The sequence below is a fragment of the Nuphar pumila genome, chromosome 16 (genome assembly GCF_984573655.1).
Source record: "Nuphar pumila chromosome 16, dmNupPumi1.hap1.1, whole genome shotgun sequence".
NCBI classification, from domain to species: Eukaryota; Viridiplantae; Streptophyta; class Magnoliopsida; order Nymphaeales; family Nymphaeaceae; genus Nuphar; species Nuphar pumila.
The window spans coordinates 69,128,598-69,144,180 of record NC_143264.1 but is presented as its reverse complement, the minus strand read 5'-3'; the positions used below and the strand labels follow the sequence as shown (position 1 = coordinate 69,144,180).

Genomic DNA, 15,583 nt, shown 5'->3' with positions numbered 1-15,583 from the left:
CTGCAATTTGACAAATATTTTAGGTGTTTTGTACTGCTCTTTTAAGGGTGATTCATATTTGAGTGCATTTTTTGTGGTAAATGTCGAACAACCAATATTTTGGCCATAGAGCATACTCCCTCTCTATCTATGTGCCAAGCTTATTAAATACATCACAGTGGATAGGATGACCCAATATATAGTTTTTCTTCTTTGGCATTTCTTCCTGTGCTCTAACACTAGTAGACGATGTGGGTGTTGGCCCTTTAGACACAGACTTCTCAGTCGCCATATTGTGTCAAACTCTGCAAACTCAACATTATACACAACACTAAGAAACATAAGAGAGAAGAAAAAGAAAATTTGCAATGCCTCTATTACTGTTATAGTTTACCGAAAAACTCATTATTTGTGAACTTCACAAATAGTGCACAAGCGATTCACAAATATACTAATGACTTACCAAATATATATAATTTTTCTAAGATTTTTGCGACGTTACTATCATAAGAAGGTTCAAAAAGCTTGTTTATGAATGCTTGGTGAATACCACAAAAAAATGTATGAATATACATTTAGGTGAGGGTTAAAGAAAAGAAAAGGAGGTTCACATAGTTTCTCACGTCTTTGGCATAAAATATATGATTTTATTAAGAATTTTGTGATTTTACAATTACCAGAGAAGTCTACATAAATAACAATTTTTTGCGCACTTCATGAGGTCCAAAAAAAAAGAAAAATATGAAACTCTTTTTCAGTGGGGGTTTGGAATATCTGACGAGCAAAAGGATATATCATGTGAACTTTGTAAGTTTCACACATGAGAAGGGTAAAAAGATCCTAACGAAGTTGACTATTTGTGATTTTGGTCATCGGGTGGATTTTAGCAAATTATAGAGTTTTTAAGAAAACACCAATTTTTTTTTTCATATAGAACGGTCATATTGGCATGGAATCTAACCTGTTTATGTCAATACTATCAATTAGGGCTAAAAAATGAGACCATCTGCTCTCGTGAGGCTCATAAAGGTTTAACATCATGAAATAGGCTTGGAAGTCAAATATGAACGATGAATCTTCAGCTCAGCTCGGTCCATATTGTTAACTAGTAATAGGTATATATTACATATGCATAGGATATCATGCAAGGCAGATGGTTGAAGTGTTTGGCTTGCAGTACAAATTTAGATATCAAATGATATTGCTTACAACTTTGAAGCAATGTATAAATAAATCTGATTTAGATTTAAACTTTATGCTTTAGGATATATTATAACATAGATTGTAAATGATTGAAGTGTTTTGGCTTGCAAGAAACAAATTCAAATTTCAGTATATAGTATATCATAGATTGTAAATGGTTGAAGTGTTTTGGCTTGCAAGCAACAAATTTAAATTTCAAACACTGCTGCTTACACTTTTGAAACAATGTATACATTTTGCAAATGAACCGGTTTGAGCTTGATGTAATAGAATATATCATAGTGTAAATGGTTGAAGTGTTTGGCTTGCAAGCAACAGTTTAAATTTCAAACACTACTGCTTACACTTTTGAAACAATGTGTACATTTCGCAAATGAACCGGTTTGAGCTTGATGTAATGGGCGTAGATTTCAATTTTTATTACTGACAAAGGTAGATGGCATGGCACTAGTTTCTGGGCCAGAGCATATCCTGTAAAATGCTAGGTGAGATTAGCAATTTATGTGGGTCCCACAGTGGGGGCGGGTTTTGTGGTTGTAAAAGCTGGATGAAATTACAAATCTCACCCAGCGTTTCATAATGCCGAGATTGCCTGAGAATTAAATAATATATCAAATCTGGACAATTGAAATTTTTTCTTGAACAGTTTTCTTTTTATCGTTTGAAAATTTAGGCGCTTAATTTCTAAGTTGTGACCTGAAAAATTCAGGCACCATGTAAGTTGGCGCCTGAAAAAAATCAAAACACCTTAACAAAGACAAAACTGTAAAGAGAAAAAGTGTCATAGTCTAAAAAAATCGGCTATATTTTCTGGTTTACTGCGCATATAGTATTGTGCCAAAAATTATTGTCATCTCATCTGTCAATGGCCATTTTTATTATTTGTATTTTTAAAAGTTACTAATTTTTTATAATCAACGAACCGATTTTAGCTCATTTAACTTTAAGGGCAAGTTCGAGCACTGCTGAACTCGTCACAAGAATGAGTCAAGCTTTAACACCCCTGTTAGATTTGTTGGGCTGGTTTATCTGCTCTATCACCAACCAGTCCTGTTTTTTTTTTTTCTTAAATCAAAGAAAAAAAGGGAAAGGAACCATGTTTGGAATAAAATTAGTAGAAAAAAAAAGTTTTGTCTATGAGAATTTTTGAAACGAGAAGTTTTTCCAAAAGAAAGTTTTTGAACTATTTTGGTGGTTGGTGACGGTGAGATGGTGATAGGGATGGCAGTGGGGCGGGGTGGGGGACAAGGTCTCCACCCCCGCCCCACCTCAAGATTTTATCCTCCACCCCTGCCTCCATCCCCGGCGGGGAATGAATTTTATCCTCCATTCCCGATTCAAACGGGGATGAGGCGGGGATATTGCGGGGAAAAGTGGTCGGGGCGGGGATCGTGGCAGGGCGGGGAAAAGTGCACGTCCATTCCCGCCTCCACCCCCGGACGGGGATGGATTTTAACCTTCGTCCCCGCCTCCATCCCCGTTTCATACCCTTCATCCCCGGTCCAAACGGTGCGAGGCGGGGCCCAGCTTTCCCCAGGTCCACTACCACCCCTAGATGGTGAATGGTGATGAGATAAATGATGATCTGATGATGAAATAAGTGATGGAAAGTGTAAAATTAAATTTTCTTTTGATAAGAAACATTCTTCCACCTCCCTCGTCTCTTAGTAAAGAGGTTTCTCTTCCAAACGTGCCAGGCGGTCTCTCTCGATGCCATGCGTGTATGGTTGAAACGTGTACAGGGCAAATGAGATGGAGGGCTGAGGTGGGTAGCTTGGACGCATCAGTTTCAGTTGACAAAAAACCGTTCCGAACCGCACTCAACCGCCTTCTTTTCTCCGCCTTGACAGTCAAGTTCCTCGCGACGCTTATATAGAACAAACCCAGCCCTCTTCCTCGGTGGTGAAAAGCATCCTTCTCTTTCTCTGTGAGGAGGAAGAACAGAAAGCAGAACAAGAAAATGGCCGGTGCAGGCCTCTTCCCTTTCTCCTCATCGTTCATCTTATTGTGTTCGTGCTTGCTTATTGTCTCTGCTTCTTCTTCGTCGTCGCCGTTTTCTCGCGGTGATGTTGATGGTGGTGACCATCTTTCTCTGAGATCGGGATTTCCCTACGGGCAGGCGGAGAACCTCATCCGCCAACTCAACCTTTTCCCGGGTACCCATCTGAAGCAGCAGCAGCAGCGGGAGCCGGAGGGCGAGGGCGACCTCAAACATACGCTTCTCGTCGAGAGGAGGTTCAGGTTCCCCAACATTGCCGGCTCCGACCCCTCCGCGGAGGATTTGGGTCACCACGCTGGATACTACAGTTTGCCGCATACTCATGGCGCCAGGTTAGCTCCCTCTGTTTCATTCCTTTCTCTGTTTCCCGTAAACGAACGTCGAATCAGGGATTAAGATGAGAGGTTTTCGTTTGGTTTATATCAACTATACCGGATCGTATATCGTATTACGTTGCTCCACCATTGGCCGGATGGTCGGAATAGAATCCGCAACATCTCCTTCGCAAAGAGAAATTTTACCATTCAGCGATATTCGCATTCTCTTCGTTCTTGACGTACATATCTAAATGTATTTAGATCATGTTTGTGCAGAGCCGGATACTATGTTAGAGAAAATTCTGATTGTTTTTCATTCAATTCATTCGAGAAGTTGCTTTTGATCGCCTCGAATTGCTTTTTTCGTGTAGAATGTTCTATTTCTTCTTTGAATCTCGTGGGAGCAAGGACGACCCAGTTGTCATCTGGTTGACGGGAGGCCCTGGCTGCAGCAGTGAATTGGCGCTTTTTTATGAGAATGGACCGTTTACCATAGCCGATAACATATCGCTGGTGTGGAATGAGTACGGCTGGGATAAGGTAAAGCTTTTGGTTCTACCTCTTAAGCCATTTGAATGCCCTTTCCCCACGCATGGTGGTTACCCTTGATTGCTGCCATGTATTTGTACTATTTTAATTCAATAGCTTGGGTGCAAACTTTCAAACTCGAGTAGCTGCATCTTCTCCTGCTTAAAGAAAAGAATTCCCGTCGGTCTGTCTGTCTGCGAGATATCTTCCTTTCCAGCTCTTTGGTTTATTTGTCACAATCCATCTAGTTTCTGCTAGTTCTTTCTTGCCGATCAAATGCAAGAGGAGCTGAACTAGGCATTGGGGAAAGCCCTCTAGCATTTGGAATTGGTCGCTGGTATTTGCCAATTTTGCTTTGTGCAAATACAAAGGAGTAAATGCTTAGCTACCTTCTCAACTCCACAAATCCCTCCTCAATGCCTTTGTCCGAAACGACCGTTGCTAAAGGATTTTGACCCAACTCCAATTTCTGCACAATGCATAGTGAGAATAAATGATTCTCTCCCTGATTTTTGCTCAAATTCCTACTTGGGTTTCTACTAGTTTAGAATATATGGGTTTGTTTCCACTAAAATTCTCGTTCCTACTTGGTGTGCTTACGCAACTGTTCAGGCTTTAATTTCAAGCGATAATGCTCACCATGCACAACGGGAACATATAATCTTTTACTACGTTAAATATCTTATCATGGTTTACTAATGTACTGTTGCAGGTATCCAACCTTATATATGTTGACCAGCCTACGGGAACCGGTTTTAGCTACACTACAGACAAAAGGGACATTCGTCACAATGAGAAAGGTGTCAGCGATGATCTTTACGACTTCTTGCAGGTGGAAAATCTGTTCTTTTTTTTAATCTATTTTTATGCACTTGACACGAATAGTTATTAGGTGATTCTATGGGACATTGTAGGGGTATAAAACATTCTGAGTTTTAATGGTACAATTTTTTGAGCTTTTTTAATGGATAAATGTTAGGTTGGTAAGCTATGTTGCATAGGTTAAAGCATATGATAATGGACATGGTTATTTTTGTATAGTTTTGTATTAAAGCATACATTATATTGACTATGGAATATTCGATATGACTGTTTCTGCATACTTTAACGATAGTACATTTTTTATATGTAGAGAAGGAAAGGTGGAGTAGGTATGTAACGCAGAGTACCAGATAATAATTTTGTGGTATCTCCTAACCAGTAGGCTTTCGTTCATGGTAGGAAAATTCAAAAATGTGAGATCATAGAGAATGGATCAATATATCAATGTCATAGTAAAAACAAAATGGCTTTTTGTACTAAAAGTTGATCTTAATAAAAGCCTTTGTTACAGTCAAATTATTTATAGCTTTTTCACCTTTAAATATCACTCTGCATGCTAATTGAGCCTCTCAAAGGTGGGACCAGGCATCCTGACGATCACACAAAATGAGCTATCCAAGGTTGCTCCAATTTTATGCTGTAGTAATTTAAATGGGATAATCTTCCTAAGAAATGAAGGGATCATGAACATCTGTAAGGACCTGCCTAAGTGTAACATTGAGTCTTGGGAGAACAACCTTTGCTCACATTACCTATTGTTTTCACTTTTCACTAGGTAACTTCAGTGTGAGGCTTCCTTTATGAAGTTTACAAGGAAACTTCTAAACATTATGGTTTCTATTTACATCATTGATTATTTTGGTTTGTTTTTTGCTGATGTTCTTAGTTCTATCATCAGTCTTGTGTTAGGCATGCAGACATGCTTATCTGGATCCATCTGAATATTTCACACATGCAAAGGCACATCGTTTCCATATATGTGCATGTGAACATGCATATATGCACATTGAATAATTTCATTTTTGAACAATGTTTTGAAGTCCCAACAATGAGACTTGGAACTCAGCTAGCAATTTGAAAGTTTAAATTTCCAGTACTTTTGATATTGCCAAATATCTCAATTTAAGTTGACATGGATGAGTCAAGTGCGGTCATGGTTGTTTTTCCAGGAGATTATCATAGTCAATGGACTGAAGGTTAACATCATTATAACCTTAGTCATAGTTGGCAAACCCGGCGAGTTGACTCGGGAATCGCCCGAGTCGATCTGAATCAGACCCCACATGCTACTTATATGTCTTTTGTCATGCATTTTGTGGTTTTAATGCATAATTCTTATAAAATTATAATTTTTATAAAGAATCATCTATTTTTAAATCATAATATCAACAATTATGTACAGTTGAATATTTATATAGCTTAATCATTGATGTCATGCGCTAAATTTAATGATTATACAGTTTGGAGTTTGATTTTTACCATGTCTTAACACTAAAAAAATCATGTCCTAACTCATCTGAGTTACCGAGTCAACCCGCTGACTCACGAGTCAAGGGTCAGGCAATCCGGATCCGAGTCACGAGTTTGCCAACTATGACCTTAGTGACTGAGGAGTGCTGGGTGCTGGTTAAGGTTGGATTTGTCATGATGATAAGAGAGATAGAACAAACCCAATACGGGTTCCATGGTTTCCATTCCAGTCTTGGTTTCTAGTGAATACTTGACTAGACCAAAGGAAGTGACTAGTGTGTGTACGGCAGAATGGATTCAAGCTTTAGTTCGGCTCATGGTTCCTAGGAGATTAGATTTAGAATACAAACCAGGTGGACGGTAAAGAATAGATTGAAATTCTTTAACCACAAGGGGACTGAGTAATTCCCCCAAGGGTAATATGAACAAAGTCAAGGGCTGTGTGGTTTGTGTCTGGGCGTTTGTGCTTGGTGTATGAGAAGAGAAACCAAGGAATTTTGGAGGTACAGGTGTGTGAATTCAAATTGTGGGTTGTGGAAAGAATAGATCCTCCGCGGTGGAGTATATCTGAGCCTACGCTATCTATATGTTTTTATGGTTCTTGATTTTCTCGCACTAGAGTTTCATTGTATAATTAAGACACACGGCAGCTTAAAGTCAAGGTCATGGTCTGAACTTTTTAAAGTTTTTTCTTGAACAAAAACTTCTTTTCAGTATTGCTTATTTCAGAATTTTCCATCTGTTGAAATGAATCTTTATTTTCTGCTTTTCTATGCCTTACCTGTAAAGATAAAACCTTCTAATGGAAGCATGAGGACTAAGTAGATTTGAAATTTACTTGCAGGAATTTTTTAAGGAACACCCCGAGTTTGCAAAAAATGACTTCTATATTACTGGAGAATCATATGCTGGACATTATATTCCTGCATTTGCAAGTCGTGTTCATGAAGGAAACAATGCAAAAGAAGGCATTCATATAAATTTGAAGGTTTGTATGCTGCAAATGGTCTAGTGTTTTTCTTTTTTAATCATCTTCTAACCTTATGAACTCCATGACAGGGCTTTGCTATTGGCAATGGACTTACAGATCCAGCAATTCAATACAGGGCATACACAGATTATGCACTAGAAATGGGAATAATTCAGGAGTCTGATTACAAAAGAATCAACAGATATTTACCAGCCTGTGAATTGGCAATAAAGCTTTGTGGTAACTCTTCATCATTTTTCTTTAATCTTAAATTTTATCTATTTCTGAAACAATGGTTCTGTTGGTCGCTTTCATTTGCTACATTTTTATTTCCTTTGCATGTGGCAAAGTGGTTTTTACTGATGAAGGAAGAAAGATTGACTGGTTTTTAGCTTAGGATGATAAATATTAGTATTCATTGTGGAACGCTATTGAAGAATTTGCTTCCAACCTCTATGCTCCCTTGGACATATTTGATAATTCTTGCAGCCTACTCATGCACAAATTCACTATCAATAAAAATAATGTGTTCTTGTTTCAATCCTTTTGAAAACCTTGATGAACTTGGACAAGAAACAAGAAGTGAGAGAGAAACTGGCGAGGACTTATCCATCAACACTTCTCTTTGTAGGGTTCCACATATACGATTGAATTAATAGTAAAACTATTAGGGTGATAGTGCAACCAATTATTAAATCTTTGCAACGTTAACATACATTCTATTGCTAAGTGATCTTTACTTAAATCCAGTAATACCTTTAACGTACAATAGTGCCTGCCACACTGACACTTCCCACATTGTACATAGTTCTTCAGCATGTAGAGCTTGTTCTTCAGTTTTGTCTGCTGCTTCTTTAACAGCCCCCTTGTAAACATGTTTGTTGTTTGATGTTCTATACTGATGAATCTAACATCTATTTTCTTTTGCTTTGGCTTTATTATTTGCACAAAATGGTAAGATATCTACATATGCTTTGGCCTATCACTAGAGATAGAGTTGACAGCTAAAGGAAGGGCTCTTATGTTATCACAACATACTCTTGAACAATGAACTTTCAGCCCTAGGATAATCATGAGACTTCATATTCACACTTAGTGTCGGTAATAGACTTTGCAATGGTTTTTCTGTTTCTTGTTTTTCCATAAGATTAAATTTCTTTTCAAGAAAACACAATCACTTGAAATTAACATCCGGAAATCTTAGTCTCTATCTGAGTGCACATCTAGAAAGCCAATAATCAATTCTATTTGCACTGTTCAAGGCTATTCCTGTGGTACATGATAACATTGTCTAGTATGCCCATCAAGAACCTCAAAATTTTCTGAAGCTTCTATTATGTGCAATCATTGGGGCATGAACAAACTGACCTTTTTGGTTCTTGGCGTAGTGGGAGTTAACTACTGTAGGACCCTGTTGTGCTTCTGTATTTCTTTGGTTTTCCAATTAATTTTTCTTCTTGCAAATGAAATATCTGCGATCTAGTGTTTATTGTGTTACATTTTTCCAATATATCATCGCGTTATGAGAGCTTTATATACTTGTTGCATCTGCCTCAGTTCTCAAGGTGCATCTTGTCCATTGCAAGTATTTCATTTGAAAATTATGTGAAAGCTTCACACGAAATAGGATAATAACACTAATATTATCCTTGCTTATGAAAAGAGGATGATCTTCTTTGATTTGAAAAATTTCATTCTCCGTTCATTGTTAAAACCTTAAGCCAAGTCCTTGAACCTTGCCTTAAACCACATTTCTTCAAATCACACACGTTTTCATGGATTAGTTTGGTGAAATTTGAAGGCTGTTTGCTATCCATTTTGTCTTTGATTCCATCTCGTAGAAACAATGTTACATTTGGCAGACACTAGCCATATAATAGTAGGAACGACAGTAAAATTTAGACTATAACAATCTTAACTACAGGGTTGAAAGTTTCTTTGCAATTTGAGTTTATTAGTTCTACCCAAGGTTGCCAGGCTAAGAAGCAAAAGCGGGAAACGATATAGGAAGCGAGAAGTGATGCATTTTAAAATGTATAGGAAGCAGGAAGTGAGGAGTAAAATATATATGTATAGTCTAAATTTTATTGCCGTTGCTACTATTATATGGCTAGTGTCTGCATCAATCAAATGTAACATTGTTTCTACGAGATGGAATTAAAGATAAAATGGATATCAAACAACCTTCAACTAATATTAATTTCATGATTTTTTAGTGTAAGAATTAAATTTTTAACAAAATCTAAAAATAATGACTACCAATTTAGAGAAAGCACATGAACGTGAGTGAGAAGAGAGAGAAAACCAGAGTTACCGAAAGCGCCTAGGGTAAAGGGGAAGCGCGAAACATCGCGCTTCCGAAGCATGAGGGGAAGCGTCCCCCTTTTTTGGGAAGCGCGCTTCCCCCTCGCTTCCCCATTTTTTCATTTTTTTCGCTTTCCCCTCGCTTCCGGTTCACTTCCTAGGTCGCTTCCGAGACGATTCGTAATTTTCTTCTAAGTGATCCCACGCTTCCCCGCTTCCTACATTTTTGAAAGTGCCTCGCTTCCCACTCCCGCTTCCTGTATCGCTTCCCGCTCCCGCTTCCTCAACTGACAACTCTGGAGAAAACACATAAAAAACATGAAAAGTTGAGTAAGATAACATATAAGAAGAATAGATGAAGCGTGTAGAAAACATAGGAGAAGCGTGGGGGAATCGAGGTTCTCATCAAGTTTCGGAAGTGAGGAGTATCGTGCTTCTGAAGCGAGTTTTAGGGAAGCGGGCTTCCTACCTATCTAAGAAGCTTCCACTAACTCTTCTACTGTTTTCTTATGATACTAGATGCACCTTTAACCTTACCTGTTTGAGTCGTACAACATTTTTATTTCCAGGTCTTTCAATAATATTCCATGCCTGCATATCCATAACCTTTATTTCTTCCCCTTTCAATCTACTTTCTTCTTTTATGGCTTTAAGATATGTTATTGGATATCGTATCTTAAATAATTTATAAAATCTTGTCTTCAATGTTTGAAAAAGGAAACTTGATACTCATATGCCCACAAATTACACCCATCTTCCAATAGGGTGTCTGATCCAGGTTGTACTTTTAACTTATATTTCAGCATTGCCACTTGAATTTTTATCAATATTACTAGCTTTTGGCACTGCAAGGACTGCACAGTATTGATGTCGTGGGACTGTATTATGCCAAATTTTTTGCTGAACTTGTAATGCTCGTTCTTATCTTCTGATAATTTATGGCCTCACCACTCGTTGATTGCTAATAGCTGTATCTTTTGCTGTGACAAACTGATCATTGTTGATTAGTTACTATTCTACTCCATCATAGACTGAATAAATTCCTCTCTTGGATTGGCTGGTACCTCTTCCACATTGTCATTACTATTATTATTTGTCTAAAGAATAGGTTTTGTATTCCTCAAAATTCTATTTAAACTTGGTCAGAACATCTGGGAGGGCTATAGAGTCGTGATTTGTCAATAGTTATATTCCTAGGAATCAGAACCCTCCTATTTTTTGGTCTGTAACATATCTTGTATTTTTCTTATATTTCTCATTACAAAATGTACAATTTTGCCTAGAAATTGAGCTTGTCTCTTTTACTTGCATTAGCATGAGTATAAAATATATGTACCAAAGACTCCTTGACAATGCATAATCAAGTGTACGTATAAGAGGGCCCAATTTCATGTGTGTTTCTTTTGCAATACCATTCTGTTGTAGGAGAATGGTAGTTCAATTCTATTGTTCTTCCAAGTATCACCTGAATTTTTGGATGTGTGCTATTCCTTCTCCATCATAACAAATGGTATGAAGGTGTTTACTAAACCAGTTTTCGACAAAAGATTAAACTCATGAAACCTTTCCAACGCTCCCTACTTACGAAAATAAACCTAGGTGTACCTTGAATAATCATCAAAGAATGTAACGTGGTAAATAATGTTATGCCATGATCACTAAAGAATGCTGCACCTTTTAGATGGCTAAGCTATCACATATCAGATGCTCAATGCATTCACATTTGTTTTAACGGTTCAGGTACAAAGGGAACTGCTGCTTGCTTGGCTTCGTACTTGGTGTGCAATTCTATCTTCAGTTCAATAATGGGAATCTCTGGAAAAATTAATGTATGTATCCAAGTTGTCTGGTCCTGTTTGCTCGTTGTTCTGGGGCTCAGGCAGTTTTAACTCTGAAAATTCTTACTCTTGCCATCGTCCTTTACAATGGTGCAGTACTATGATATCCGCAAGCAGTGTGAGGGGAACCTATGCTATGACTTCTCAAATATGGAGAAATTCTTAAATCAAAAGACGGTCCGGGATGCACTGGGTGTCAGCGATATAGAATTTGTCTCTTGTAGCCCTACAGTATACGAAGCAATGCTGACAGATTGGATGAGAAACTTGGAAGTTGGCATCCCCAGTCTTATTGAGGATGGGATCAAGCTACTAGTATATGCTGGGGAGTATGACCTCATTTGCAATTGGCTTGGTAAGAAATGCAGTATCAATCCTTGATTAACGTTGTTTCTGATTTTTTGCCTCTACGAACTCCAAGATCACATTGAATCTGCTACTTGCTTTGTATTATTTTCTGGGGTTGACAGGTAACTCAAGATGGGTTGAATCCATGGAGTGGTCTGGTCAGCAATCTTATGTTTCATCACCTACTGTTCCATTTACGGTTGATGGTTCGGAAGCAGGGTTGTTGAAAACTTATGGAAATCTGAGTTTCCTCAAGGTTCTCTCTCTCTCTCTCTCTCTCTCTCTCTCTCTCAATGTTAGTGATTTTATATCGTGCTTGCGACAGGTTCACGATGCTGGTCACATGGTGCCCATGGATCAACCCAGATCCTCACTCGAGATGTTGAAGAGATGGATGGAAGGAAAACTAGGTGATGGTGCTAATTCAGAGGGTCTGGTTTCTTCTTTCTAGGAACATATGTACCGTGGCAGCTGTTATCAAATACAAATACTGATCTTCCCTCTTGAACTTTTCAAAGGCCTTGTGGATGGTATAGCATGTGACATTTTTGAACTTTAGTGGAAGGGAAGGTGACTGCTTTTAGCGAACAATGAAAAAAGAAGAAATAAGTTGCATGTCCACTAGCACCATTCATGAGCTTATGAAAAACAAGAACTGTGTCAACCATGTGTGATCTTAATTTTCTTTGTCCTTTCATGTTATTAGGAGCTGATTATGTTGTTTGATGGTAGATCATGGACCATGCATTGTGTGGCTTTTGAGTAGGGCTGGTAATCTAGCTGAACGAACTGAACTTGGAGGTGTTCAAACTCTTGCTCATTTTATGCTGAGTCAAGCTCGAGCTCATGATGAAATCAAGCTAAATGAGCGGAGCTTGAGTTCACTCTTTTACCGAAAAAAAGAAGAAGAAAGTTTCAAAGATGAAAGCAATAAACTTGAAGTCGAGAGTTCTTTGTGCCAAGCTCAAGCTGACTTGTTTACGTAAAAAAAAAATACATTGTTTCAAAGCTGGAAGTAATAGCATCTGAACTCTAAACCTATTGTTTACCGGCCAAACACTTGGACTATTTATTTTACACTATCATTTGATAGAAAATATGTCTGAAACATTTTACTAGCTACATGGTGAGTCTGTACGAGCTGAGCTGAGTTGGATAGCGACACCTGTTATTCATATTCGGCTTGCTGAGTCTATGTTATGAGTTCGAATAAGCTCTGTACTAACTTCACACCAGCTGAATCAGAGGTGGCACATCTCATTTCAGCCTTGTGAGTTAATAAAAAAGAAAAACAAATTGTTAAAAAGTCCGATTTTCTGCTATAAGGCCTGTTAGGGAGCCGGTGTTGGGAGGGAGATGAGAAGGGTGATGAGAACGGCAATGGGTAGGGAGTGTGGATTTTGCAACATCCTTCAAAGGATGTGTTGAATCCGGAGATGGGAATCCTCCGATCTCTTCTTCCATTTCAAATCCAGGACGCCAAACAGTGGAAACCTACGGAGGATTTCGTGAATCCTCATCACGGCTCTCAACAATGGGTCCTAAACCGAGCCTAAGTCGAGCAGTGGTGGATGGAGCTGATGGAGAATATAGGATGGCCGAACATGCTTCTCTCTGTTGTGGTGAACTTCTTGCCAAAGAAGGAGGCGGCTCACAACAACTCTGGCCAGCCTCGGTCGATGGAGTTGGTCTTTTTCCCTTTTTCTCGTTTTCTGATTGGGATGTTTGAATGAGGGCCAATGGTGAGATTGATCCAGGGACAGTCAACCCACATGACACCAAAGCAAGTTTTTTGGTTTTATTTTTTAATTATTATATGAATAAACAGCAACCCGAATCAAAGACTTGGCCGCACTGATCTTAGCATGACATACTGGCAGTTGAGGTGAGTCTCCTACATCTTCCTCTTGTAGAAGCTCCCACAGAAAACTTGAACTCGATACAAACCAGACCCGTTGACAGCCTTATGTATAATCATGGGAAGGCGATATAGCGTCAGACCAAGCTGTGGTCCAGAGTAGTGGCGAAGCCAACCATTATGCATGCAACTCCTTCAGGATCTTATTTGACATTATATGGCAAGTTATTATTTTTTTTCCTATTATGGAAAGCTTAATCGCTGTGAAGTGGGGTTGGCCGGCAAACCAGCAATGACGTATCTACCTTTGCATTATTAGCTCCAGACCATGTGAGAGTGGTCATTTATAAAAAAGAAAAAGAAAAAAAAAACCAACTATGGTATAATATAACACTCTCTTTAAGGGGAAGGGAGAAAAACTCAAAAACCAAAATAAAGTTTTACCTATGAGAGTTTTTGATATGAAAAGTTTTTCAAAAGAAAAATTCACTTGTTTGTGTAGCATGAGAAAAACAGTGGAAACATGTGAAAAAATGAGAGAGAGGAGGGTGGTGAGATGGATGGTGGTGGTGATGGTGAGATGGTCGGTGGTGGTGGTGAGATGGGTGGTGGAGAGTGTAAAAATAAATTTTCTCTTGGTAAGGAACATTCCTTCACCCTCCATGGAGGAATGTTTCCTATAAAAAAGTGTACTTTTTAGAAAATCTCACTCAGCGAAAAAATCTCGCTCGTTTGGAAGGGTCGGAAAATCCATACGAATTTTTCATTTTGCATCACTTTTCCTACATCTTTCTCGCTTCCAAACGTGCCCTAAGAGGAACAGGGATTTAGGGAGAGCTTAAGTGTCCTGCTATTTGACACAGCCAATCAATTAACAGCATTCCATCTGTTGCTGTGAGCCCCATAGCCAGGCACATAGACGCTCCTTGGATCTAAACTTCTTTAAAGCCCTGTTTGGAAACTGGCCATAGGAGGTAGACGGACTGGGAAGTGGGAAATACCCAATGTCAAAGTCGTTTGGGATGGATGGAGTTGTAGGAAATGATGAAACTGATATAGTATTTGACACCTCCACTTTCAGATTTCACTTCCAACCTACATGAGGTGGTAGTTACCAAATACTACACCAGTTCCCACACTGGTGACTGTTCCTACGACCTTTCCAATGCTCTTCCAGTATTAATTTTAGCTTTTTAGCTGCACAAGTGGAAGTGGTAAATCTCTTGCTAAACCGTTCCACTTATCCCAAACAACCATGTGGATTTGCTAAAATCATAAATTTTGGGGATTCCATAACTGCATCCTTAGCTGCAATTTTCCAAACTGGTCTTAAAGGAGAATCAGGTGCAATGTAATTGCACACTTTTAGTGTGCTGCTTCACCTGATCACCCCATCATTGCTTGGACCTGATTCTCCCTCCCCTCTCTTTGGACTTTACCGTCCCCAGTCTGAATACATTTGCATGTATGCACTCGAGAGGACACTTCTTTTATGGACATCCGTTTGGAATTTACCCTTGAGTATTGACTACTAAGAACACAAGTAATATTGCCAACAAGATCTTATGCATTACAAAGAGATTCATTTTATTCAACTCGAGCGTCCCTATCTTAATCGTTTAATATGCCAAATATCGATAATGACTTTTTGTATGAAAGGTGCACTATGGTAGGTCTAAATTGTCGGCATATGTTGCCTAACTTTAAAATTTTAATCATCACATCAAAAGTACACCCCTTAAAATCTAATGCTTGAGTCCTTGTTTAATTTGATCACACACACACACACACACACACACACACATATATATATATATATATATATATATATATATATACACACACACATAAAGGGGTAGGTGCCTAACCACTTTTGAGCCTGACCAAAATGGACCTGCACGTGCTTTTGCGTCAAAAATGACTTTCAGTGGTTTTAAAGTGCTGCTA

General features: G+C 38.6%; 1 protein-coding gene across 1 annotated transcript; it reads left to right on the top strand.

The window, feature by feature from the left end:
* Positions 1-3,142: 3,142 nt before the first annotated feature.
* Positions 3,143-12,480, top strand: LOC149813443 (serine carboxypeptidase-like). The gene is made up of 9 exons (XM_089991128.1): positions 3,143-3,513; positions 3,870-4,038; positions 4,739-4,858; positions 7,163-7,306; positions 7,378-7,528; positions 11,333-11,421; positions 11,527-11,785; positions 11,901-12,034; positions 12,104-12,480. Exons 1-9 carry the CDS (start codon positions 3,143-3,145, stop codon positions 12,227-12,229), a joined length of 1,563 nt encoding a protein of 520 aa, XP_089847254.1. The 3' UTR covers positions 12,230-12,480.
* The last annotated feature ends 3,103 nt before the right edge of the window (positions 12,481-15,583 follow it).